Source organism: Oryctolagus cuniculus, chromosome 14 (genome assembly GCF_051225735.1).
Source record: "Oryctolagus cuniculus isolate XC-2025 breed Fujian yellow rabbit chromosome 14, ASM5122573v1, whole genome shotgun sequence".
Classification (NCBI taxonomy): Eukaryota; Metazoa; Chordata; class Mammalia; order Lagomorpha; family Leporidae; genus Oryctolagus; species Oryctolagus cuniculus.
This window is the reverse complement of record NC_142880.1, coordinates 90,188,920-90,216,853: the sequence shown is the minus strand read 5'-3', so window position 1 is coordinate 90,216,853 and position 27,934 is coordinate 90,188,920. Positions and strand designations below refer to the sequence as shown.

The 27,934-nt window shown below is 50.9% G+C and overlaps 1 protein-coding gene across 4 annotated transcripts; it reads right to left on the bottom strand.

Moving 5' to 3' along the window:
* Positions 1-27,887, bottom strand: MARVELD2 (MARVEL domain containing 2). Of its 4 annotated transcripts, none has more exons than XM_051853424.3 (7): positions 27,730-27,887; positions 20,671-21,834; positions 17,848-17,883; positions 10,754-10,899; positions 9,415-9,586; positions 4,375-4,425; positions 1-1,528 (listed from the first exon to the last, which is right to left on the bottom strand). In XM_051853424.3, the coding sequence occupies exons 2-7, from the start codon at positions 21,817-21,819 to the stop codon at positions 1,406-1,408; spliced, it is 1,677 nt and encodes a 558-aa protein (XP_051709384.3). In that variant the 5' UTR covers positions 21,820-21,834; positions 27,730-27,887; the 3' UTR covers positions 1-1,405. The 4 variants fall into 4 exon arrangements, with proteins under 4 accessions (XP_051709384.3, XP_051709386.3, XP_002714121.5 ...); XM_051853426.3 differs by lacking the exon at positions 27,730-27,887 and adding an exon at positions 27,597-27,713; XM_002714075.6 differs by lacking the exon at positions 27,730-27,887 and adding an exon at positions 27,360-27,589.
* Positions 27,888-27,934: the final 47 nt, after the last annotated feature.

The following is a 27,934-nucleotide window of genomic DNA, read 5'->3' as shown; positions in this document are numbered from 1 at the left end:
TGCTACTTTTTTTTTTTTTTTTAAAGATTTGTTTATTTATTTGAAAGGCAAAGTTACAGAGAGGCAGAGAGAGAGAGAGAGAGGAAGAGAGAGGTCTTCCATCTAATGGTTCACTCCCCAGATGGCTGCAAATGGCTTTACCCATCACGCCACAGCGCCAGCCTGATACTACCTCTTAAGACACAGCACAGGTCCTCCAGTCTGCGAACCACAGGATTCGTATTTTAACAGTCGACAGCAGTGAAGTAAAACCAGGAAGTCCATGCAGTGCCAACACCTTCGGGGCTTCTGCTTTTCCACTTGGTTTGATCACTCAGCAAGCTCCTGTGAATACTGCTTGAATGACAACTGTCTGTCCCTGGCAAAAACTGTAATTCTACACCTGCGAACTGATCTACGAGATAGAGACCACTGAACGGGATCCGATGAAGACGAACTTAGAAAATCATTTTTTTCATACTAATAAAACCCTAAAGCCAAGATAATTCTTGGAAAGATGAAACATCCCGATAAACCCAAGGGAGAGTCTACGTAACGGTAGCATCAAAGGGGCCCGGGGGGGGGGGCTCCTGAAAGCGGGGAGAAAGGCAACAACAGCCATGCGATGCTGCGTGATGCCTGCAGCACAGGCTGGGCTGTGGGAACAGACGCAGGTGCACAGTGAAACTGGTTCCAAACAGGCGGCCGAGCTGCACCCATGGGACACAGCTCCCAAGAAGCACCTGCCTGAGGCCACGTGTGGTAAGTGCTGACAGCAACACGCACAAAGACCTGGTGTTATGGTAGCCGGTGAGCTTGCTCATTAAGGATGCTTTCTTGAGGCTCATTGGCCGTAGTTTATTCAACCCACCAGTGCTAATATAACGCTCCCGTTCTACATGCTTTACAAATGCGAAGTTACTTGCTCTTCCCTGCCGCCCCTGAGGTCAGTACTATCAGGAGGGGAAACGGGCACAGAGACCAAGCTGCCTAGGATGACAAAGTGTGAAAATGTAGATCTGGGGTTCAAAGCCCTCCCCGGGGAGAACTGACACTGTGAAAAGGTGTCACTCGCTTCCTGCTGAGAAGAATGCATGGCGATTTCTCTTATGAAAATTTCCCCAGGAAAACCTGCGGGCTCCTCACACGACAAGGGCAGGGTCTCTGAGATGACACCACATTTAAAGGAGACAGACGCCCGTGAGGCTGCACGCACGGACACAGAAGACCTCCACTCGAGCAGAGGCCCGTGGGGAATCCTGAACGCGTTTTGAATGTCTGAGTCACGCTGGTTACCATTACATCCCGGGTTACCCAACTGGAAGCAATTCAGACAGCACCTGCTCCTCTACCAGAGAGATGAGTATCAAAAAGGCAGCAAATAAATAGTAAATTCACTGTTTGAAAAAGTAGTTTCAAGTACAGTTTACGAATACCCTTGTACATCCCAATTCATTACTTTATCGTATTCTTGAATTCTTTGCTTTATGTGGGAGAGCTTGTTCTTTAGGTAATCGCAGCGTTCTTTTTTTTCCAGAAATGAAGGGTCCTGTAAAAGAGACACAGCTGTTATTTAGCCCAGCTTCCTCACTGATGACTACAGAAACATACAACCACAACCAGAAAATGACCATACAGGCAGGACTACCTACCACAGATTTTAACAGCAACAGCTAATTCTATATTAACAACAACAACAAAAAGAAGCAAGGCGTGTTTCTGTGGTTTATTACTATATATATTTTTTACTTGTAAAAATGTGCTGATTGATTTGAGAGGGAGCGCGAGAGAGCTCCCATCTGCTCATTCAGTCTCCAGATACCCAGAGTAGACCCAGGCCTGGCAAGGGGTGCAAGCTGGAACCCAATCCAGGTCTCCCATGTGGGTGCAGAAACCCAACTACTTGTGCCATCATCAGTGCCTCCTAGGGTGTGTGTTAGCAGGAAATTGAGCCAGGAGTTGAACCCAGGCCCTCCAATGTGAGATATGGGTGTCTTAAATGGTGTATTAACCACTAGGCTAAATGCCTACCCCTCTACATGATTAAAATATATATAAAATATTTATATATTTTATTATAGTAATAAATATATAATATATAAATCGACATTGATATATAATGATTGTACGTATTAGGGGGAACAATGTAACATTCCAATACATGTGTACCGTGTGTAATGATCACAGCAGGGTAACTGGCATAACTATCCAATTCTTTGTATTGGGAACACTCAAAATCATGTCAGCTATTTTGAAATATTCCATTAGTTATTGCCAATCATAGTTACCCTACTGTGTAAGAAGCAACTCCTACCCAGCTGCACCCAGGGGCTGACAGCACTCTCTCCCTGCCCCTACTGCTCACCCCCGCCCCAGCCTAACCACTGGTCCACCTCCACCTCTTCGGGATCAACTTTTTCGCTTCCACACAGAAGGGGGAACACGCAAGATGTCTCCTTCCGTGCCTGACTTATTTTGCTTTCTACTTTTTAAAAAAACAGACCTTGTGTTTCAGAGCAGCTTTTTCTTTAAGATCTATTTATTTATTTATTTGAAAGCCAGAGTGACAGAAAGGTCTTCCACCTGCTTGTTCACTCCCCAAAAAGACACAACGGCCTGGGCTGGTTCAGGCCAAAGCCAGGAGGACCCAGGAGCTCGGCTGGGTCTCCCACGGGAGGGGCAGGAGCTCAGCCACCTTGTGCTGCTTTCCCAGGAAATGGAGCAACTGGGCCTGGGACTGGTGCTCGGATAGGATGCCGGAGTGGCAGCTTAACCCACTGCGCCACAACGCCAGCCCCCTTTTTAGGTTTTAGGTTCACAGCAAAATTAGGTAAGAAATTAAAAGAGCGGAGGCATCTTTAGACATCTCAAGTACAACTAAAGAGTAAATAATAAACAGAAAATATTAATAACAGTTCTCTCGCGCTCCTACTGATTTGTGATATTCCGTTAAGGACAGAGTTAGAAAATTGTAGAGTAAGTTCGGGTTTTGGATCGCAATGTGGGTGAAACGAAGAACTGCACATCAGTGTTCTTTCTCTAGGTTGTAAAAGCAACACAACAGGCGTATTCAGGAGAGATTGAAAAAAAAAAAAAAGTGACCGGGGTGGGCATTCTGGCAGAGAGAGTTAACTCACTATTTATGACACTTGCATTCCATACTGGAGCACCAGTGTAAGTGCTGGCTGCTCTGCTTCAGATCCAGCTCCCTGCTAATGCCCCTGGGAAAGCAGTGGAAGATGGTCCCAGTACTTGGGTCTCTGCCACCACGTGGATAACTGATTGGAGTTCCCAAATTCTGCCTTCAGCTTGACCCAGTCCTGGGTCTTGCAGGCATTTGTGGAGGAAACCAATGAGCGGAAGACATCTCTCTCTCTGCCATTCAAACAAGTGAAATTCTCTTCTAAGTTGCTAGTGGCAACACTAGCATCCCATATTGGGAGTACCAGTTGGAGTCCCAGCTGCTTTTTCCAATCCACCGTCCTGCTAATGTACCTGGGAAGAGCAGAAGATGGCTCACGTGGGAGATCTGAATGGAGTTCTGGACTCTGGCTTCGACCTGGACCAGCCCAGGTCATTGCAGCTATTTGGGGAGTAAGCCAGCAGATAGAAGATCTCTCTGTCTCTCCCTCTGTGTAACTTTCAAATCACTCACTCCATCAATAGATAAACAGGAAGTCTTTCCCTCTTGCCTATAACTCATTCAATAAATGAATTAAAAAGAAAGAGAGACCAGCAGGCACCTATTTTCCCTAACAGGTAACGTTTTAAGAAATATAAAAAGGAAACATGAAGCCTCCTGATTCAAGTATGGGACATTCCAAGATCCCCAATGGATGTCTGGCCCCTCACACAATACCAAACCTGACACAAACTATGTTTTTTTTTCTATACACATAAATATAGGATAACGTTTAACTTACAACAGTGACAGCAATAACAAAATAAAACAACAATAACAATATACTCTCATAAATTGCCAGTCATTACCACTGCAATTTTGGGGCCATTAGTAAGCAAAATATAGGTTACTTTAACACAAGCACTGTGATGCCCTGACGGGCATTCTGACAGCCAAGCTTGCAACTACGTGGCCAACAGTGCAGGCGGTGTAGGGACAAAGCAGTGACTTGCGCTCAGGGCAGGATGGAGCTGGTGACTCCATCACCTGAGTACTCAGGAAGGTGTGCACTGGACACTGGCGCACCGCTAATTTCTGGAATTCGCTACTGAATCGTTTCAGGTCATGGCTGACTGCAGGTAACTAAATCTCAGAGAGCGAAGCCACAGCCAAGGTTGGGGGGAGATCATGCTTCAGCTCAAAGAACTCAGCCAGGGATCACCGGTTGTCCCTGCGTAAGCACCTACATTGAAGAAGCAAACTGTTTTACTCACGTTCTTTTTCTTCATGAACTCTTCATGGATTCTTGAAATTCTCTCATGTTCCTAAAAACAACACATGTACACTTGCATTAAAACACTTGCATTTCTCTGAAGGGAGGCAAGAACTTACACTTTGCTCATGGCCTAGCGTAAATACCAATGGAGACTGTGGACTCGAAAGGCTTCCATAGCCTTGGCAGCTCATGTCAAGAACCTTGGGTGATCACGGACGTCATACATCAGAGTATTGTTACATTAACAGCAGGAGGCACTGTGCACTAACTCCCATGTAGGACCTCTGTCCTCAATGAGTTGTACTATGAGAATTAACTGCAAAACTTGTTCTCAAACAGTTTTTTATATTTTGTGTGTGTGTGTGAGTGCAAATCATTGAAATCTTTACCTAGTATAGAGCTGATCTTCTGTGTATAAAGTTAATTGAAAACGAATCTCAATGGAGAATGGGACTGGGAAGGGGAGAGGGAGGAGGAGGTCAGAGTGGGAGGGTGGGTATGGTGGGAAGAATCGCTATCTTCCTAAAGTTGTACTTACTGAATCTGTACTCATTAAATAAAAGGTTTCTTAAAAAAACTTACATTTACTCAAATCATGTCTCAAAGCACAAAAATAATAATCAATTTTTACCTAAGACGATCATAGACCTATTCCCCTGCAAAACTTCAATTCACTGGACAGATATTTGAGGGCTGACTCTGCCAGGCACGGGGACCCAGGGAGAAAGGTCCTGCTCAGAACCAGAGCCAAGGCCTAGGATCACTGCTTGCCAGCCAGCTGGCCCCGGACAGGCTGTTTATACACCCCAGGACTCAGTCTCCTCATGGGGAAGATGGGGTCACGACCTCATGAGGCTGTAAGCTGCTTCACTTAGCTGGCATCCTTAGAAGGTGGCTGGTACCCACAACCACACCCCAGCTGCTACCGTCACGTTCATCCTCTTTATGAAGTTATTCTTCCATTCCCTAGGCATCAGGATGAAGAGGCGGAGACAACTCCAGTTTTGAAAACAGCCACGGAGCAGGCATTGTGGCACAGTGGGTTAAGCCATGGTCTGGTACGCCAGCATCCCATACAGGCAGTGGTTTGAGTCCCACCTACTCCATTTGTGATCTAACTCCCTGCTAACGTGCCTGGGCAAGCAGCGGAGGATGGGGCCCAAGTGCTTGGCTCCCCGTACCCATGGGGGAGACCCTGATGAAGCTCCGTCTTGGCCTGGCCCAGCTTTGGCTGTTGCAGGCATTTGGAGAGTGATCTGGCTGATGGAGGGTTCTCTGTCTCCATTTCTCACTGTAACTCTGACTTTCAAATAAATGAAGAAGTCTTAAAAAACATTAGCTACTGCAACATTCCTCCTATCTTTACTCGAAGCTTTGTAATAAATAGAGTTTGTTCCAGGGCTGGACCTCCCTGAAGGGAGCAGATTCCTATTAACCTTGCAAACCTTTGCGGAGAGCCTGCTGGACACTGTAAATCTGACAACAGAAAACGGAGGGCCGGAAGTCCCAGTTGCAGCAGCGTCTCCGGAGCACATTCCCCAAGGCTACCCGCATCCTCGCCCCACTGACGGGAACTCCTCAGTGTCTGTTCCAGATAAGACCATGAGATAGGCTGCATTTGCACCGCTTGCCAGCAGCAACACTGAACCTGGTAATGCCAGGGTCACGACTGAGACAGCAGCAGGGCCTGGACCAGAAGAAACCGGCGCTGGGGCTGGGCTTGCCACGTGGGAAACGCAGGCAGAGACCAGAGCCGGGAAACCAGCCCCAGGGGGTTTGTCACAGAAATGGAATCTAAGAGGTGGGGAGGACTGGAGGGATTACTCGGCCAGCGTTCCTACTTTACAGACACAGAGAAGTCTTGTGTTTGCTTTGCTTTAGAAAAAAAAAATTTATTTATTTGAAACTCAGAGCTAGAAAGAGAGAGAGGTCTTCTATCCCCTAGTTCAGTCCCCAAAGGGCTGCAACAGCTGGAACTGGGCTGATCCGAAGCCAGGAGCCAGGAGCTTCTCCCTCCAGGTCTCCCATGTGTGTTGCAGGGGCCCAAGCACTTGGGTCATCTTGTGCTGCTTTGCCAGGCCATTAGCAGGGAACTGGATCAGAAGTGGAGCAGCCTGGACTCAAACCGGGACGCCCACGTCACAGGTGGTGGCTTTACCGGCTGTGCACAATGCTGGCCCCAGCTCTTCTGCTTTTTAAAGGGTGCACAACCAGGTGTGAGAGACCTGTGCCTCCAGAGGACCCCCGGCCTTGAAAGGCCACCTGTGCTTTGGTGGGGACAAGGCCGGAAAATGAATAGGGCCTCGCAGGACACTATCAGGTGAAAGGCTCAGAAATCAACTTGTGTGAGGCAGTTCTCTCTCTCTCTCTCTCTCTTTTTTTTTTTTTTTTTTTTTTTTTTTTTGACAGGCAGAGTGGACAGTGAGAGAGAGAGACAGAGAGAAAGGTCTTCCTTTGCCATTGGTTCACCCTCCAATGGCCGCCGCGGCCAGCGCACCACACTGATCCAATGGCAGGAGCCAGGTGCTTCTCCTGGTCTCCCATGGGGTGCAGGGCCCAAGCACTTGGGCCATCCTCCACTGCACTCCCTGGCCACAGCAGAGAGCTGGCCTGGAAGAGGGGCAACCGGGACAGAATCCGGAGCTCCGACCGGGACTAGAACCTGGTGTGCCGGCGCTGCAGGCGGAGGATTAGCCTAGTGAGCCGCGGCACCGGCCCATGAGGCAGTTCTTAGTTCTGCTTCAGATAATGCCTGCAGGAGACACCGACAGTGGCTGTGGGCCCATTACTTTGGTTACCGTATTTGCCAGGTCACCTTAAACCTGAGAGGTCACCAGTGCAGCTGGTTTGTGCAGCAGCATTCTGGGAAAACCCCAGCGCCCACCCCCGCCCACAGACACTCGGGCCAGGGTTGCCTCTCAGCCAGCCCACCTGCTCCCCAGCCTGTGCTGATCTGGGTTTGGGGGGCTTCTCACTCCCACATGCAGTGCCTGGGGGGGCCATAAACCAGGCCGCCCTGCTGGGACCTGTGGACCTGGGTGTTTTCGCCCTGCTGGGACCTGTGGACCTGGGTGTTTTCGCCCTGCTGGGACCTGCGGGCCTGGGTGTTTTCCAAATGGTGCCACTCCTGCTTCTCATGCTGATGTCTCTTGGCCAATACTACTCCATCGCTCCAGGACTGGGAAAATGTCACTGCTGCACGCCTGTGGCTTAGCTAGCTCATAATCAGAACTGATTTAAAAACATACACTTCAAAAGATGGAACTGAAACCAAGATGCCTGACACAAGTTTTCAGGAGAATTTATGTGCATGTAGGTGTATATGTTCACATGAAGGCATCTGACATCCCTTGGAAAGTTGTGTGAGTTTTAAGTTTTAATTAGGGGCTGGTGTTGTGGTGCAATGGATTAAGCCACTGTCTGTGATGCCAGCATCCCATATGAGCACCGGTTCGAGTCCCGGCTGCTCCTCTTCCAATCCAGCTCCCTGCTAACGGCCTGGGAAAGCAGCAGAAGATGCCTCAAGTACTTGGGCTCCTACACCCATGTGGGAGACCTGGATGAAACTCCTGGCTCCTGGCTTCAGATTGGCCCAGCTGTGGCTGTTGGGACCATTTGGGGAGTGAACCAGCAGATGGAAGATCTCTCTCTCTCTCTCTCTCTGTAACTCTTTCAAATAAATAAAAAAAACCTTTTTTTTAGAAAGTACACTGTTTTTCTTATGTTTTTAAAATTTATTTATTTGAAAGGCAGAGTTACAAAGAGGTAGAGGTAGAGGCAGAGACACAGAGAGGTCTTCCATCCATTGGGTCACTCCCTAAATGGCCCCAAAGGACAGAGCTGCACCAATCTGAAGCCAGGAGCCAGGAGCTTCTTCTGGGAGTCCCAAGTGGGTGCAGGAGCGCAAGCACTTGGGCCATCCTCTACTGCTTTCCCAGGCCACAGCAGAGAGCTGGACTGGAAGAGGAGCAGCCGGGACTGGAACCTGCACCCATATTTGGGATGCCAGCGCTGCAGGCAGTGGTTTTACTTGCTACACCATAGCGCCGGCCCCAATAAACGTTTTTAAAAGAAAGTAAGAGGAGCAGTGAAAACACTGTGCTAAGTGGGAGAGGTCAGACAACAAGGGACCACTGAGACTGCATTTCCGAGAAACGCTCCAGACAAAGCCGCGAGACACGAGGCAGGTCAGCGGCTGGGTCCCGGGCAGGCCTGGGCCGGAATGGCCATGCGGGATGCGGGGCTCCCCCGGGGGCGGCCGCCTGCGTCGCGATGGCAGCAACTCTTGTGCAGACTAAACACGACAGACTCAGAGGCCTGAAGGGGTGGATTTACGGTGAACTACTTAAAAAAATACACACCTGACCCCCCCCAAAAAAAACCGCATCCCTATTGTAGATAAAAATGTGAGAAATCTAAGCAGAAAAGGCCAGCACGACAGCAAATGCTCCCGCGGCCCCGCCGTGCCCGCACGCCCCTCACAGCGCTCGCGTGCGGGATAGCGCACACGCGGGCTGCCCGGGTCTCCGCCCGCCCCCGGCGCCCCGCCCCCGGCGCCCTCCCTTCCCCGTCGGAGCGCACGGCCGACCCGGGCGGCGTCTCAGGCCCCGGCGCCCCGCCCCGCGACGCGACGCCCCGCCCCTCCCCGCCCCTCCCCCGGCGTCCCGCCCCCTCCGCCCTCCCTTCCCCGTCGGAGCGCAGGGCTGACCCGGGCGGCGTCTCAGGCCCCGGCGCCCCGCCCCGCGACGCCCCGCCCCCGGCGCCCCGCCCCTCCCCTCCCCGCCCCGCCCCCGGCGCCCTCCCTTCCCCGTCGGAGCGCACGGCTGACCCGGGCGGCGTCTCAGGCCCCACCCCCCGCCCCGCGACGCCCCGCCCCCGGCGCCCCGCCCCGCCCCCGGCGCCCCGCCCCGCCCCCGGCGCCCTCCCTTCCCCGTCGGAGCGCACGGCCGACCCGGGCGGCGTCTCAGGCCCCGGCGCCGCCAGCAGGGGGCGCACCCCCGCCCCCGGCCCGCGTCTCGGCGCCCCAGGCGGGCCCGACCTGGCGGTTGTCGGAGCGGTGCGGCAGCCTGCTCAGGACGGCGTCGAGCTCCTCGAACTTCCGCAGCACGGCCTGCACTTCGGCCGACAGCTCTTTGTACTCGGAGAACTGGTCCTGGAACACGGCCTTGTAGCGCTCGCGCTCGTCCTCCGTCTGGATGGCCGGGTATTTCCTGGGAAGCACAGGAACCCGGCTCAGCTTGGGGCCACACCCGCGGGATGGGCGACACCCGAGCTGGCCCTCCGCGGCCCTGCTGCGCCCTCAGGTCGATGCCACCCCGGACGCTAGGGACCAGAGGGCGGCAGGGTTTGACCTTTGCGGATCTGCGGAGATCTGCATGCACAAATGAGACACCGGGCGCTGGGGAGCGAGTTTAAACAGGAAATTCGATATTTCATGCACACACACATTGCCCAGAGTGTAGACGATACTTTGAAGAACTTTGTGCACAAAACAAAGTGTCATGGAGTGGAATTTTCCCACTGTGGCCTCATGTTGGTGTTCCAATGGTTTTACATTTCGGAATGTTTCAGATTTAGGATTTTTGGACCGGAGATGTTCAACCTGTATTACTTGTCAGATAGCAAGCAGCTTTTCATATAAATGATTTTAAGGAGGGGCCAGCGCTGTGTCGTGGCGGGTACTGCAGTGCCGGCATCCTCTATGAGCACCAGTTCTAGTCCCGGCTGCTCCACTTCCGATCCAGCTCTCTGCTATGTCCTGGGAAAGCAGCAGAAGATGGCCCAAGTGCTTGGGCCCCTGCACCCACGTGGGAGACCCGGAAGAAGCTCGAAGCTCCTGGCTCCTGGCTTCCGATGGGCACAGCTCCAGCCCATGTGGCCAATTGGGATTGGGGAGTGAACCAGCTGATGGAAGACCTCTCTCTCTGCCTCTCCTGCTCTCTCTGCGTAACTCTTTCAAGAAAAATAAATAAATCTTTTAAAAAATGATTTTAAGGAGAGTATTTTATCTTAGATTTGTAAAAAAAAATTATTTGAAAGATACATACACACATAGAGAGAAAGAGATAGAAGTCTCTGGTCCACTCCCAAATGCCTCCAACAGCTGAGGCTGGGCGAGGCTGAAAGTCGTCTGGGTCTCCCGCGTGGGTGGCAGAGCCTGCACCTGCTGCTTCCCGAGTCCACGTTACAACAGCAAGACGCTGCAGTGGGAAAGCCGCTGGGGCTCCGATGCAGACGCAGGCATCTCACCGGCTGTCTTAACTGCTGTGCCAAGTGCCCACCCCCGAACACAGAGTATCAGTCTGGAAGACGGAAGGCCCAGAGGAGACCCCCTCTCCCTAGCCTCTCCCTTCTGAGGAGTTCCCACGGACACTCACGCCACGTAGTCGGGCATCACGATGGGCTTAGGGATGTAGCCCGGGGGGATGTGGCCACTCAGGAGTTCAGGTTTCATTTTTGTTGTCCTCAGCTCTTTGCAGTGAACTTCTGGGTCTCTTTGTCTGTCTCCGGCGGCCATTTCACACTGCAGTTTGGGAGAAAAAAGGAATTTATGTTTAACTACAGGCACACCCACAGAAAGATTACCCGGATTTGTTCCTAGAAGACAGTGGAGAGGGGGCAGGAAGAAGAGTGGAGATGGTAACACTTCCCTTCAGAGTCACACGTCCCTGGGCACAAGGGTATTGGGAATGTTTCTGCAGAAGCGGAAGGAACCTGTGTTTGAATGTGGGAGTACACAACAGGTGAAAAGACTCTCAACCCCAGTGATGCACCTGTCAGAGGTGGAGGATGAACTGTCCAAGCCAGGGTCTCGAACTCTCAGGACCCTCCCGTAACTGTTCAGGAATAAAAAGTTGTGGTTCACGGGCTGCCATTTGGCCCAGCAGTTTAGACGATGCTGATGGTACAGCAGCTTAAGCTGCTGCTTGTGACACCCACATCCCTGGCTGGTCCAGCTTCCTGCTAACAAACCTGAGAAGGCAGTGGGTGATGGCCCAAGTCCCTGGGCCCCTGCCACCTACAACGGAGACCAGGATGGAGTTCCAGGCTCCTGGCGTTCATCTGGCCCAGTCCTGGCTGTTGCAGCCATTTGAAGAGTGAACCAGCAGATGGAAGATCCCACTCTCTCTCTGTCTCTATCTGTCACCATGGCTTTCAAATAAATAAAAGTAAATCTTGAAAAATAAGACTACACTTCTTGGGAGGTCTGCATTCCATATCAGAGTGCCTGGGTTCAAGCTTCAGCTTCACTTCCGATTCCAGTTTTCTGCCACTGTGAAGCCCGTGAGGCAGCTGAAGTACTTTGGGCCCCGGCCACGCATGTGAGAAATCTGGACTGGATTCTGGGCTCCTGGCTTTGGCCTGGCCCAGCCCTGGCTGTTGCAGACATTTTGGAGTGAACCAGCAGATGGTAGATCTCTGTATCTGTCTCTTTCTGCCTTTCAAATGAAATGAAAACATTTGTAAATGTAACTCAAAATAATAAATTTAGGAATAAAAATAGAACAAGACAACTTAAATGGAAAGAGAAAAAAATGACAATGGAAACTTGAGATAAGTAGCTGTCAAGCAGTGAGATCAAAAATGAGTTACATGGAACCGGCACTGTGGCGCAGTGGGTAGGGCCCCTGCCTGCAGCACCAGCATACCATATGAGTGATGGTTCAAGCCCTGGCTGCTCCACTTCTGATGCAGCTCCCTGCTAATGCACCTGGGAAAGCCACAGCAGACGGCCCAAGTACCTGGGTCCCTGCAGCCACATGGGAGACCTGGATAGACTTCTAGATTTCTGGTTTCTGCTTGGCCCAGCCCCGGCCAGTTCCTGCGCTGTCTCGGGTTCTCAGAGGCCTTTTTAGTTAAAAAAAGAAAGAAAGAAAATTCTGCATCCAAAAAAGGAAAAGAGAATATAAAGTGCACTAGCCCAGAGAGGAAGTATCAGAGTCAGGTTACGGAGCTGACGGAGGCAGCAGGACTGGACGAGCCAGAGGAATGCCCTCTGGGACGGGCAGGCGAAGAGCGATGCTCAGCTTGGGAGTTGGAAAAGAGCGTCCAGGGTGCCACTGGGCAGCGCCCAGATCGTCAACCAACTTGGTGAGGACGGCGGATGCCAGAAGAAAGGGAAGAAGGGAGGTTTGGAGGGGTCAAGTGAATTCCGTAAGGTCACACAGCTATTCGGAGGAAAAGCCGCAGCTAGAACTCAGAACCGTCTGGCTAGTCAAGGAAAACTGTGCACCTACTATGTTCACCCCCGCGGCTAGCTACCTGAGCTCCTGGTGGCACACCAGACGCACAGACTCGTGCTGGAGGAAAGCCTCCCGCTTGGGGGCCTGCGGTCTTTGTAACAGTGGTCTCTCCCCTCTCCTCCCCTTGAGCCTTCAAGAAGTGCTTGTTGAACTAAGCCTGCAAAACCAAACACAGCGGCTTGGGAGGGCCCCGACCGCACTGCAAACAAACACAAAATGGGATTTTCAAACCTCGCTCTTTATCTCACTGGGCAGCTTTTGAAGTCCTTTGTTTCCTGACTTCCTTACTCTGAGACTGGCTTTGAGGTCTGGGTTAACAGGAGCTCATTGTAAAAAAACTACCAGCTCTCAACTCACTGCCAGCACCCCCGTGGGGTGGGATCAGACACGGAGGCTGCTGACCCGTCAGCCAACGGGAAGGTTGTGAAGGGGGGAAGCAGGGCGCTGTGCACAGGGTGGAACTGGAACCGGATAACCTAGACCTGGGACAGCGCACCGGGGAGAGTGGGAGCGCCAGCGAGCGAGGCGTCCCAGGGAACGCACTGGGCTGTGAGGATTCATTCCGCTGCCTTCTCCGCTGGCTAGGATGCCGTTTCTTCACCCTAATAAATTCCTGCATGCTTAATCTGGAAAATGAATCCTGATGCTAAAACGTCACGTGACTCTCCTTTGGTCCAAATCAATGGGTTTCGATTTCATGACCTCTCCAGCTTCTAAATATTTCAGAGTGCTGCGGCAGGTGCCTGTTTAAGCTGCCCCGTGGGTGGAGGGGGTGTCTCTGGGTTTCAGCAGCAGCGGGAGTCCGAGCTCCGACTTCCTGGTCAAAGTCATGAGCAGTGAGTGCCCAAGTGCTACTGGGTTTCCGTGTAGGGAGTTTTTCTCAGGAAATAACCACACAACTGCCCATACCTACTGACAGGATTTAACTCTTTATATAACAAGGGAGCTTTAAGAAGTCAGAGGGAGCTGGCATGGGGCAGCAGGTTAAGACGTGGCCTGTGACGCCAGCATCCCATATCAGAGCACTGGTTCCAGTCCTGGCTGCTCTGCCCAGATCCAGCTCCCTGCTAATGTGCCTGGGAAAGCCCTAGATGATGGCCCAAGTGCTTGGGCCTCTGCGTCCACATGGGAGACCTGGATGGAGTTCCAGGTTCCTGGCTTTGGCCTGGCCAAGTGCTGGCCACTGAGGTCATTTAGGTAGTGAACCAGCAGATGGAAGATCTGTCTGTCTCTGTCTCTGTAACCCTGCCTTTCAAATAAATAAAATAAATCTTAAAAAAAAAATAAATAAACCACCATGGTATGGAAGGCTAAGCTTCTGTCTGTGACACTGGCATCCCATATGGGCACCAGTTCTAGTCCTGGCTGCTCCTCTTCTGATCCAGCTCTCTGCTGTGGCCTGGGAAAGCAGTGGAAGATGGCCCCAAGTACTTGAGCTGCTGCACCTGTGTGGGAGACCTGGAAGAAGCTCCTGGCTCCTGGCTTCGGACTGGCCCAGCTCCAGATGTTGTGGCCATTTGGGGAATGAACCAACAGATGGAAGACCTCTCTCTCTGGCTTGCCATCTCTGTAACTCTACCTCTCAAATAAATACATAAATCTTTAAAAGAAAAAAAAAGTCAGCCTAGTATATAGTCCAAACAAGGGACAGGAAACTGAAGTTCGGAGAAGCTGAGCAAACTTCCCCAGGATCACAGAGCTGGGCACTGAGCTAGAGCTCAGACTCACGTCCTCGCCCTCACTCGGCTCTGCTACGAGGGGTGAGCGTTCTTCTCTGCTAGGAAGCAGGGAAGAGGGTGAAATTCATCGGCAGACTGCAGCTGGCAGTTCTGACTGTTCTGTGGGGCTTCTCATCTCTAATGTTACCAGAGTCCGTGATGAATGTGTGAGATTCCCTCAGGCAGGCAGAGGACTCCCCAGGGACACATGTTGAGCAGCCCAGGTGCTCCACAGGCCACAGTTTGTTGAGTGCTGACACGACAATCGAAAACTTTCAGATTTTGGCTTTTGGGATTTTAGATTACAGAGGCTCGACAGGGGAAGGCTGTGCAAACGTTGCAAAACCTGAAACAAATCCCACTACACTTCCGGTCCAGAGAACGTCCCAGGAGGAGAGCTGCAATCCTCTGACCTTCGTTTAAGTGGGTGGGTTTGCAACACTAGGTCTGTGCTGCCTCGTGAGAAAGACTGCTTCAGTATTCTGCAGACAGCTGAAGGCAGCCTCACCCACCCAGCCTGGTCAGATGTCCACTGACTTCTGAAGATCTATGAATAGCCTGCAAAAATCCCAGCAAAACTCTTCGGTTTGTGTGACCTCACCCAGGTCAGAAATACTTCAGTGCAACTGACTCTTAAAAAAACATGCCAAGGCTGGCGCCGCGGCTCACTAGGCTAATCCTCCGCCTGCGGCGCCGGCACACCAGGTTCTAGTCCCGGTCGGGGCACCGGATTCTGTCCTGGTTGCCCCTCTTCCAGGCCAGCTCTCTGCTGTGGCCAGGGAGTGCAGTGGAGGATGGCCCAAGTGCTTGGACCCTGCACCCCATGGGAGACCAGGATAAGTACCTGGCTCCTGCCATCGGATTAGCGCGGTGTGCTGGCCACAGCACTCCGGCCGCGGCGGCCATTGGAGGGTGAACCAACGGCAAAGGAAGACCTTTCTCTCTGTCTCTCTCTCTCTCACTGTCCTCTCTGCCTGTCAAAAAAAAAAAAAAAAAAACATAAAAAATAAAGAAAACATGCCTCGCTACAGGTCCTGGAGGACGCTCTGACATCACTGATCAGCTGCTTTCCTTGGGAGAGGTTGAAGAAAAAGCAATCCCTAAGCAAGTTATTTATAGTCCTTGATGAATACACACCACGCTCTGCTAATCTTTGGTCTGCTTTTCTTTCCCACTGGATTTGAAGGGCAGGCACGGTGGCACAGTGGGTAAAGACACTGCCTATGGTGCTGGCATCCCACACGGGCACTGGTTGGCGTCCCAGCTGCTCCAATTTCTATCTAGCTCCCTGCTAATGGCCTGGGAAAGCTGCTGAAGATGGCCCAAGTGCTTGGGCACCTGTACCCACGTGGGAGATCAGGAAGAAGCTCCTGGCTCCTGGCTTTGGATTGGCCCAGTTCTGGCCGTTGCAGCCATTTGGGGATTGAACCAGTGGATGGAAGACCTCTCTCTGTCTCTCCTTCTCTCTGTAACTTTTCCTCTCAAAACAATAAATAAATCTCTCTCTCTCTCTCTCTCTCTTTTTTTTTTTTTTTTTTGACAGGCAGAGGTAGACAGTGAGAGAGAGAGAGACAGAGAGAAAGGTCTTCCTTCCATTGATTCACTCCCCTAATGGCCACTGCAGCCAGCGCGCTATGCCAATCCAAAGCCAGGAGCCAGGTGCTTCCTCCTGGTCTCCCATGGGGTGCAGGGCCCAAGCACTTGGGCCATCCTCCACTGCACTCCCGGGCCACAGCAGAGAGCTGGCCTGGAAGAGGAGCAACCGGGACAGAATCCAGCACCCTGACCGGGACTAGAACTCAGAGTACTGGCACTGCAAGCGGAGGATTAGCCTAGTGAGCTGTGGCACCGGAAAAATAAATAAATCTTTAAAAAAATTAAAAAAGAAAAATTCATGGAAAATATAATATAAAGTAACTACGCATTGATTTAAAAAAATTCTGGTGCCCAAATAAACTTTTAAAAAAGATCTATTTATTTATTTGAATGTCAGTGTTAGAGAGAAGGAAAGACACACAGAGAGAAATCATTTATCCACTGGTTCACTCCCCAAATGGCCACAACAACCGGGGCTGAAACTATGAGCCAGGAGCCTCTTCCAGGTCTCCCAGGTGGTGGCAGGGCTCAGGGACTTGGGCCATCTTCCACTGCTTTCCCAGGTGCATTAACAGGGAGCAAGATAGGAGGCATAGCCTCCGGGACTTGAACTGGCTCAACCTGCTGCACCACAAGGCCAGCCCCTAAATTTATCTTTTAATTCCATTTTCCATGAAATTTTTAAAGCACTTCTGGAAGGAAATCCATGATATCGATAGTACTGGTCCCTCCGGGGGATATGAAAATGTGAGAAGAGATTGTATTACAGACCTTTCTGAGTTTTGAGCCAAGGAAATATAATCTTTTGTCAAACAAATTCAAAGGTTGGACTTTCCATAGAAATAATGCACAGTATCTTGAAAAAATTTAATGAATATAAAAATGACTATTAAATATATTAAATTATTACATGTTTATAAATAATTATATTGATAGCAACTCACTAATCCTCTCTGCAAACTCCTGAGGCACAGAATATCATCGCTGGGGTCAGTGTTGCAGCAGAGCGGGTCAAGCCACTGCCGCTGGCACCAGCATTCCATGTGGGCGCTGGTTTGTGTCCTAGCGGATTTGGTTCTGATCCAGCTCCCTGCTACGGCCTGGGAAAGCAGGAGAAGATGGCCCAAGTGCGTGGCCCCTTCACCTACATGGGAGACCGAAAAGTAGCTCCTGGCTCCTGGCTTTGGCCTCGCCCAAACCCAGCCGTGTTGACCATTTGGAGAGTGAATCAGCAGATGGAAGATATCTCTCTCTCTGTTTCTCCTCTTCTCTCTGTAACTCTATCAAATTAAGAAAGAGATATTAAAAAAAAAAAAAAAAAAAAAAAAAAGAAGAAGAAGAAGAAGGGGCCGGTGCTGTGGAACAGCGGATTAAAGTCCTGGCCTGAGGTGCCGGCATCCCATATGGGCGCCAGTTCAAGACCCGGCTGCTCCACTTCCGATCCAGCTTTCTGCTACAGCCTGGGAAAGCAGTAGAGGATGGTCTAAGTCCTTGGGTCCTTGCACCCACGTGGGAGACCCGGAGGAAGCTTCTGGCTTCGGTTCGGCATAGCTCCAGCCATTGCAGCCATCTGGGGAGTGAACCAGTGGATGGAAGACCTCTGTCTGTATCTACCCTCTCTTTGTAACTCTGTCTTTCAAACAAATAAAATTTAAAAAAAGAAATTTGTGTTATTATTCCCATTTTACAGATGAAGAAACAAAGGCATACCTATGGGCACAGCTAGTAAACAGTGGAACAGAAATTCCCAGATGTGACATTTGGCATCACAAAGCCAGATGAGAGAAACAGAAAATAACTCAGTGTAATAGGTACACTTTCACAGATGGATGACTCTTGTATGTTGATACATAAATAGGAGAGAAAAGTATCTAACCATCTCAAAGTATAATGTGCAGTAAACTTTATTCTTACCATTTTCCTTTTCGATGGCAATGATGATTCATTTATCTGGAACAGAAAGAGTAAAAATGATTTTCCAATGGTGTATGAAGCCACTTGGCAAATATTTCCATGCATCTGCCTTCATAAACCTCAATTTTACGGAGGTTGATCTTCAGCTTGACAGATGCCCCTCCAGCTCTTTAACCTGGTACTCCACAGGCCACAGAGGACCCATTGAATTTCTTGTCAATCCGGAGCGGACACAGGAGTAGGAACTACCAGAGGGTGGGGACTTTGAGTCGCCCAGGGACTTTGTGTCCTCCTAGCTCCCACTACCTCATCAGCTGAAGTGCAGGGACGTCCACCTTATAAATCAATAGAGAAAAGCCACACAGACAGGCACAACCTTCAGCCTCAGGGGCCTCACATCCATCCAGCATGACGAAGTCTCAGTGAGTTTTTATTGGGAAAGGAAAAATGAGTAAAAGTGTTAAAGGTGACAAACTAATAATATTCATGTAGAATTTTGAAATATTGTTTTTATTTCAGGGCCAGCACTGTGACGTGGCAGGTAAAGCTGCCATCTGCAGTGCAGGCATCCATGTGGGCACAGGTTCGAATCCCAGATGCTCCACTTCTGATCCAGCTCCCTGCTAATGCACCTGGAAAAGCAGTGGAAGATGGCCCAAGTCCTTGAGCCCCTGTACCTGCATAGGAGACCAGGATGAAGCTCCAGGCTCCTGACTTCAGCCTGGTCCAGTACTGACTGTTGTAGTCATTTGGAGAGTGAACTAGTGAATGAAAAATCTCTCTTTCTTGGCTGGCGCCATGGCTCACTAGGCTAATCCTCCACCTGCGGTGCCGGCACCCCGGGTTCTAGTCCCGGTCGGGGCGCCAGATTCTGTCCCAGTTGCTCCTCTTCCAGTCCAGCTCTCTGCTGTGGCCCGAGAAGGCAGTGGAGGATGGTCCAAGTGCTTGGGCCCTGCACCCGCACAGGAGACTGGGAGGCTTCGGATCAGCGTAGCGGCCATTTGGGGGGTGAACCAGCAGAAAGAAGACCTTTCTCTCTGTCTCTCTCTCTCACTGTCTAACTCTGCCTGGCAAAAAAAAACCCACAACTCTCTCTCTCTCCTTGTCTCCCCTCCTCTCTCCATAATTCTTTCAATTAAGTAAATAAATCTTTTAAAAAATGTTATTATTTTGAAATATTATATTGCTAAACTAGCATGAAATTATAATTAAGGTATGACTTTTACTATCTGGATTTTATACTGATTAGTATTTAAAATTCTCTATTTTGTAGAGAGATGTAAATTCAAGAAACATGCTTAGAAGTGCTTAGATAAATTTGTAGATATAAGAGTTCTAGAAAGATAAATAAATTCTCTGACTACAGCGTACAGATCACATTGAGGTTGAGGTTCTTTGTACTACACATAGAAAACTTGTTATAAAGCTATTTGTGTGGGTGGGTGCTTGGCACGTTGGTTAAGTTGATGCTTGGGACACCCACATCCCATATTGGAGTGCCTGGTTCGAGACCTCACTTCTCTGCTTACAATTCAGTTTCCTGCAAATACACACCCTGGGAGGGAGCAGATGACAGCTCACGCGCTTGGGTCCCTGCAACCAGTTATAGGAAACCTGGATGGAGTTCTGGGCTCCTGGCTTTGGCCTGACCTAGGCCTGGCTGCTGTGGGCGTTTGAAAAATGAACCACCAGATGGAAGATATGTCTATCTTTCTGTCTTTCAAATAAAATGAAAATAAATAAAAAAAATTTTACAACACTAAAATTATTTTTGTTGTTATGTTCCAGATTCATGGAAAAGATTAAAAACACAATAGACAAGTATATGAAAATGTGTGCTTTTTTAAGGACAGGATTTAATTTTTCTTTATAGTTTCATTCTATAGTAGTGCAAAGGTAGAGTATCTAAAAAGTTAGGGGAAAAAACCTCATGATATAGTTAACCTAAAATTAAGGAAAAGTTTCTGGTAAATACTAGAATATTCAGTAGTATAGGAGGTTCTGCTCTACACACTGACTTAGGAGAAAGCAAAAACATTGATTTTTCTCATGTTGCAATGAGGCTAGAAGAATAGACCTTAACATTTTTACCACTGCTTAGCTAAAATATTTTAAATACAGATTTTACACAATTATATCCTTCAGGTATTATTATTTATTCCCCTTATTACTATTATTACATTTAATTATTAAATCCTAGAAATAAAAACAAGTGCAAGACTTCCATTCTGATTTCGGAACATCCATGTCCCCACATAAGGGTGAAATATCAACCGCATTAGGTGAGTTATCAGGGTACACGCTCAGCGCCAGTTCTCAGGAATCCAGAAAAATCGAACTTGGTTCACTGTATTCTCACCTGGCTTTAACAAGGGCACCCCCAGTGTGAGTTACCCCAGCTAAACGCATGTCAGATACTGAGCCAGGGCTTCTGAAACTCAGCTCATTAAAAAGACCGGGGGCTGGCATTGTGGCATAGCGGGTAAAGCCATGGCCTATGACGCATCAGCAACCCCTACGGGCCCTGGTTCCAGTCCCCGCTGCTCCACTGTCTACCCAGCTCCCTGCTAATGACCTGGGGAAGCAGCAGAAGATGGCCCAAGTCCTTGGGCCCCCTGCACCCACTTGGGAGACCCAGAAGAAGCTCCTGGCTCCCCGCTGTGGTCATCTAGGGAGGGAAGCAGCAGGTGGAAGACTTTCCTTTCTCTCTCTGTTAACTCTCTCAGTAAGTAAATAAATCTTTAAAAAATCAAACAGGAGATCACTACACATTTTTAAGCAGGGAGTCGAGGACAGGAAAAAGGAGAGTGTGAAACCCCTTACCTCTTGCTGCTGCATGTACTCCCGGTGTCTGCGAGCCGCCTCGTGCCTCCACAGTTTGAGGCACACCAGGGCACTGATGAGATACACTATCATGGTGACAAACAGGAAGATCATCGCGGCTATCTGGCCGCCTTCCACCCGGCAGAACACCGCGTTCACGGGCGTGTTGAATAACGGGTAGTAGCAGAGGCCGCCGCGGTTGGTGTCGTTCACATAGACTATGGCTGCGGCCATGTACAAGATGAACAGGGCCACGTTGATGCCAAACTCCGTGAGGGGCCACCAGTGGGAGTCCAGGAGAATGGTCCGGTAGTACATGGACATGCCAAGCACCAGAATGATAATGGTGGCTACCCAGGCTAGGCCAGCCACCACCAGCACGAAAGGGGTCTTGGGGCCACTGTAGTAGTAGCCCCCATACATGCTGCCCAGGCCGCCCGCGCCTCCCACCCCGTAGGGCTGGTTGTAGCCGAACAGGTTGTACCACTCGCTGTCCTTGTGGATGTAGGCAGTGACACAGGCGAAGACGCCGGCCCCCAGCAGCAGCTGCACCACGCCCAGCAGCCGCAGCAGGCCGGCCCAGGACTTCATGTAGGAGTAGCGCAGGTGGTACTCCTCCACCTTCTCGCTGTAGGTCCGGGCCGACTGCGTGTGTCGCCCCAGGGAGCCGTCGGGATCGTGGGCGATCATGGCATCCGCCTCTTTCCGGGAGTGGAAGGTTCCTCCGGACCCACCGTCGGGCTCTCTGCAGGAGCTGGCCGGGGAGCGGTGGTTGGCTCTGGCCGGGGAGGCTGGAGGGGAGCACTCCACGCCGTCGGAGATGTACCTGATGTCAGACACGGACTTGGCCCATCGCGGCTCCTTTTTCTTGCCTCTGAAGAAGTTCTTCCAGGAGTCGGGGACGAAGCGCCTGACAGGTTTGAGATCCGGGGCGACGGCAGGCTCCTCGGTGTCACTTGAGTAGAAGTCGGGGCCGAAGGGTGGCTGTAACGGGAGAGGGGGCGGGGGCAGGGGATCGGCACTCAGGGCCAGCTCGCTGTCCTGAAGGCTCTGCAGGGTTCTCAGGGTGCCGTCTCCACGGGGCGCGTCCCCGGGGACCTCGCTGTAGCCCCGGTCCCGAGTCCTGGATCTTCCATCACTGGACGACATCGGTGATGCTCGGGCCTGCAGTCAAGACGGAAGGATCACTTAGACTCACCTGTCCTGTCCTGATGCCGACTTTGTCCACAGAGTAGCAAAAAGTGTTCCAGAAGCAAACACGAGTGTGCCTAATCAAGTAAAAAGGAATAAAATACCCAAGCACATTTCAAACACACAGAACAGCTAGATTACCTGGAGACTTTGTCATTATTCTAAGCATTTAAAGGGCAATAAAAATCTTAAATCTTAATTCCGAGTTTTACATAATGAAGCATTTATGAGTCTAATCACCTAGGAGCCCTATAAATAACAAAGTGTACAAAATCAGATCAAAGGAACAAGTTCTTAGTGTTGCACAGCAAAACAGGGTGACTATAGTTCACAATAACCTAGTACACATTTTATGAACAAATAGAAGAAAGGAGGGCCCAGTGTAGTGGCATGGTGGGCAAATCCACCACCTGCAGCGCTGGTGTCCCATATGGGCACCGATTTGAGTCCTGGCTGCTCCACTTCCAATCCAGCTCTCTGCTATGGCCTGGGAAAGCAGTAGAAGATGGCCCAAGTCCTCGGGCCCCTGCACTCACACGGGAGACCCCAAGAAGTTCCTGGATTCTGGCTTCGCATTGGTGCAGCTCCAGCTGTTGTGGCCATTTGGGGAGTGAACCAACAGACAGAAGACCTCTCTCTCTCTCTCTTTCTCTGTAATTCCACCTTTCTTTTCTTTTTTAAAGATTGATTTATTTATTTGAAAGTCAGAGTTTCACACAGAGAGAAGGAGAGGCAGAGAGAGAGAGAGAGGTCTTCCATCCACTGGTTCACTCCCCAACTGGCTGCAATGGCCGGAGCTGTGCCGATTCAAAGCCAGGAGCCAGGAGTCACTCCCATATCTCCCATGCGGGGGCAGGGGCCCAAGGACTCAGGCCATCTTCTGCTGCTTTCCTAGGCCACAGCAGAGAGCTGGACTGGAAGTGGAGCAGCTGGGACTCGAACCAGCACCCATATGGGATGTCGGCATTGCAGGAGGTGGCCTTACCTGCTATGCCACAGTGCCAGTCCCCCACCTTTCAAATAAATAATAAATCTTTAAAAAACAAAAAGAAGAAGAAAAGAGCTCTAAGCTTCCAATCAAAAAGTATTGTAAGGGTCTGGCACTGTAGCACAGCAGGTTAAGCCACCATGTGCTAATGCGCCTGGGAAAGCAGTGGAAGATGGTCAAGTGCTTGGGCCTCTGTATTATGTGGGAGACCTGGAAGAAGCCCCTGGCTCCTGGCTTTGGCCTGGCCCAGCCCTGACTGTTCTGGCCATCTGGGGAGTAAACCAGCGGATGGAAGATCTCTGTCTCTCCCTTTCTCTCTGTAATTTTGACTTTCAAATAAGTAAAATAAATCTTAAAAAAGTAACAGAAGGGGAGAGGCTGCTGTTGTGGCACCATGGGTTAAGCTGCAGTCTGTGATGCCAACATCCCATGAGTACTGGTTCGAGTCCTGGCTGCTCAATTTGCAATCCAGCTCCCTGCTGATGCACCTGAAAAAGCAGTGGAAAATGGCCTGAGTGCTTGGGCTCCTGGCTTCAGCCTGGCCCAGCCCCATTGAGGCCATTTGGGAGTGAACCAGTGGATGGAAGATCTCTCTTCTCTGTCTCCCTCTTTCCCTGTGTAACTCTGCCTTTCAAACACAAATAAATTAAATCTTAAAAAAAAAAAAAGGTGGGGAGGGGAATGTTGGTTTAATCAGCATGCATTGTATAAGTGTGTCGTATACATTGTATACTGTAGCTCACAAACGTGCAGCTATTGATAATAAAACAATTAACAATACATTTTTTAAAGCCCCCCTAAAGCAAAAATGACAGAATGTCAACACTGCAGAAAGCTAACACACTCCCAAGTGGAGTCTTAAACGTCCAAATCAAAACATTCGCCCCTGTGAGCACGCAGAGACTTGCTGGGTCAGCACATGCTTCGTCCTCATTACCACACCTGCTGGGGAACAGCCACGCACAGTCTGACACACAGGCTGGGAGGGTCCATGTCTTCCCAGACCAAGGAAGTGCTGACAGGACTCGCTTCCGCGCCAAAATATTCACACATGACACTCGATTCGAAAAACTGAATTTACAGATTTTCAGAGATAAAAGTCACCAAAGGCAAAGTTCCCTAGAGGTAAAAGTTGGCAGTGAACCATGAACATCGTTCTTTTTTTTTCCCCGACAGGCAGAGTGGACAGTGAGAGAGAGAGAGACAGAGAGAAAGGTCTTCCTTTGCCGTTGGTTCACCCTCCAATGGCCGCCGTGGCTGATCTGAAGCCAGGAGCCAGGTGCTTCTCCTGGTCTCCCATGCGGGTGCAGGGCCCAAGCACTTGGGCCATCGTCCACTGCACTCCCAGGCCACAGCAGAGAGCTGGCCTGGAAGAGGGGCAACCGGGACAGAATCCGGCGCCCCGACCAGACCTAGAACCTGGTGTGCCGGCGCCACAGGTGGAGGATTAGCCTATTGAGCCACGGCGCCGGCCAAACATAGTTCTTTTATTTATTTTTTTTTTTTAATTTTCTTTTTTTTATTTTTTTCTTTTTTTTTTTATTTTTGACAGGCAGAGTGGACAGTGAGAGAGAGAGACAGAGAGAGAAAGGTCTTCCTTTTTGCCGTTGGTTCACCCTCCAATGGCCGCCGCTGCAGCCGGCGCACCGCACTGATCCGATGGCAGGAGCCAGGATCCAGGTGCTTTTCCTGGTCTCCCATGGGGTGCAGGGCCCAAGCACCTGGGCCATCCTCCACTGCACTCCCTGGCCATAGCAGAGAGCTGGCCTGGAAGAGGGGCAACCGGGACAGAATCCGGCGCCCCAACCGGGACTAGAACCCGGTGTGCCGGCGCCGCTAGGTGGAAGATTAGCCTATTGAGCCACGGCGCCGGCTTTAAACATAGTTCTTTTAAACACAATCATCTAATGGCATCCACCTGTGGTCGCCAGGGGCCAACTACAGCATCTGGGGAGGTATTCAGTCCACATCCAAAGTAAAGCAAAGAGCGAGCTCCTCCCCTAAGCCTGGTGATTCCTTTCATGAAATCAATGATTTGGACACACATTCAAAAACAAGCGGATCATTTGCTAATGTAACTACTAGGCTCAAGGTACAATGAATTTCTCCTTCCAGTGGCTTATACTGGAACAACCGTTGAAGACTTACTGGTACATGGTATTGGACTTGACACTCTTAAAGGCCCAAAACTAAAGTGGATAATCTCACTTTCAAGGGCTGCACAATTTGGAAATTCCTAAGGCCTTGTTTTATTTTGCTTTGTAAAACGGAGGTCTGTTATTCAACAAGTATTTATGGAGCACCTCTGTGCACCAGGCATGCTGAAGGTTTAGCAGTGTACCAAGCAGGCTGAAATCCCTGGCTTCATGGGGTTTAAATTCCAGTGGGGGTGACAGCAGGGTGGCACACTTAGGAGGCTAAGGAACAAAGTTAAGAAAGGTGATGAGGGGTGCATGGCAGGCAGAGTGTAACCATTTTCAGTAGGGACCAAGGGAATCATCACAGAGAAGGTGACAGCTATGTACAGAATTGCAAGTGAAGGGGGAAGCCAGGCAGATGTTAGGGAGAAGAGTGCTCTGGGCAGACGGAAGGGACATACTTCCTGTGGTCATGAACTAAGGCATGGGGGCAGTGTGGCAGCAGCAGAGCTGAGGCCGTAGGGTGGGGTTGTGGCCCAGCAGGTAAAGCTTCTGCAATGCCCACATCCCATACCTGTTGGGAGTCCCAGCTCCTCCACTTCCCACCCAGCTTCCTACTGATGCGCCTCCGAGGTGGCAGATAACGACCTGGGTTGGAGTTCCTGGCATCTGGCTTTGGCCTGGCCAGCACTGGGAGTTGTGGTTATTCGGGGAGTGAACCAGTGGAAGGAAGAGCTCTGTCATTCTCCCTTACAAATCAATCAGTTAATTTTGTTAATAGGTGGAGCAGAAAAGGATGTCTCCATTTAATAATAAGCTATGATAAGTTATTTATTAATGGGTACTCCATTTCTAGTAAGATATCTATTTATGCTTCATTCCCTGTAATTATATATTATCACACTTCAAGACCATGTACAAATTACTGTTTTGGAAGACATCAGTTACTCTGAAAATACAACATTCATTCACGCTTCTGTATTTACTGAATCCTACTGTGTGCAAGGCACTGTGGTAGTGCCATTGTAGGACTGAGTCATAAGAAATGAACAGTCGGGACTGGCGCTGTGGTGTAGTGGGTAAAGCCACCACGTGCAGTGCCAGCATCCCATATGGGTGCTGGTTCAAGTCCCAGCTGCTCCACTTCTGATCCAGCTCTCTCCTATGGCCTGGGAAAGCAGAAGACAGCCCAAGTGCTTGGGCCCCTGCACCTGCATGGGAGACCGGAAGAAGCTCGGCTTCTGGCTTTGGATTGGCGCAGCTCTGGCCGTTGCGGCCAATTGGGGAGTGAAACCAGTGGCTGGAAGACCTCTCTCTCTGCCTCTCCTTCTCTCTCTGTGGAACTCTGACTTTCAAATAAATAAACGGATCTTTAAAAAAAGAAGAAACCTCCATGAATCTTCAATATTTAAAAAAAAAAAAATGAACAGTGATTGGCTTGTTTTTGTTTGCTTGCTTTTAACCAATCTTTTAAAAAGGAAAAAGAAATGCAGGTGGAGAAGCTAAGGGTAACAGAGGGTATGCACCTTCTGCAGCCCTAACTCTGTCACTGAAGGGGCTGGTGCAGAAGGCGGGCCCAGGAGGTCCAGTCCTCTCATGTGGCTCAATGTTCGAGGCTTACTGGGACAAGGGAGGAGCTCCATGGCAACAGTGTTCATTACTTTTGTCCCCTTGTCCTTTATCTCTTCGTTGTCTAAAAAGTTTGAGTTCCAGAGATGCTTGTACTACTACAGCTTTTTGAAATACACTCCTAAGACATGCAGAAGAAAAGGCACAATAAATGGCAAGTTTGACAGCAGACCCCTCACTATTTGGGCTATAAACACACTCAGCAGGCATCTCGGTCCTAAGTCTCACTCAAGAGTAAGAGTGAGGAGTCACGGATGGATTTAATTCCTCGTCACCTGTGGAAACGCTCATCGGAAGACCGCTTCATCCACGGTGAAATCAGAAGTGAAAATCAGAACTCTGAAGAACCGTGCAAAGACAAACTGCGCCGGTGAGCGGCAGCTTGTCCCATCTTAACCGTGTGGATGGCCCTGCGCCTCACGATGTCACCGCTCGTTTGGCCCCAGGCCCGCCGGACTCCATTCTGCGGGCACTGAAATGGTTGCCCCCAGCAAAGTGTCCAGGCTCCTGCCGGGTCACCTGTCTGCAGACTCGCCGCCTTAGCAGGCTTCAAAGTTTTGCTGGACCCAAGGCAGGGGTAGATTACGGATATTTCCGGGCTTCCGGGACAGGGGAGGCCTCTGCGGACTCTAAGAACCCACGCCTGTCAGGGGGACACGGGGCATCTCCGCAGGGCCTCCCCAGCCAGCTCGGGGCGCGTTCCCTGCGCTCTCCACCCTGCCCGCTCGGCGTGAGCGTCCCACCTCCGCGCTTCTCGGGGAAAATTCACCTCCGTCTTCTGCCATTCCGCCCGAAGTGGCTGGACCTCGGCCGGGCCAAAAGTCCCAGGAGGGCGGCGAGGCGCGGCGGGCCCCGCGACCGGAAGGACGGCGCCCCGCGCACCTGTGCCGGCGGCGTGGAAGCAGCGGGCGGAGGCGCCCTTCCCGGAGCCCCTGCGCCCGCCGCACCAGACCGTGCGGATACCCCAGCCCCCACCTCACCTCCGCCACTGGCCGGAGCGGGCCCAGGTGCGCAGGGGCTGAGCGCACCCCTCCCTGCCCCGCACCTGGGCTGGGGGCAGTGGGCCTCAGCGCCCGGGCCCGATCACGTGCCCCCCTCCCCGCCCCCACTCACCTGCTTGGCCGCCGGAAAGGCGCGCGCACCGCCCCGCGCACTGAAACCGGGATCGGACTCCCGGGGCGGGGCCGGCCGGGCAGGGCCGAGCTTGGCCCCGCCCGGCTTTGTCAGCCCCGGTCCCGCTAAGGGCCTGCGCCGCTGGTGCCCCGCACAGGGCACCTGGGAAGAGTGGTGACACACGGGGCGTGTTGCGGCCGTGCGT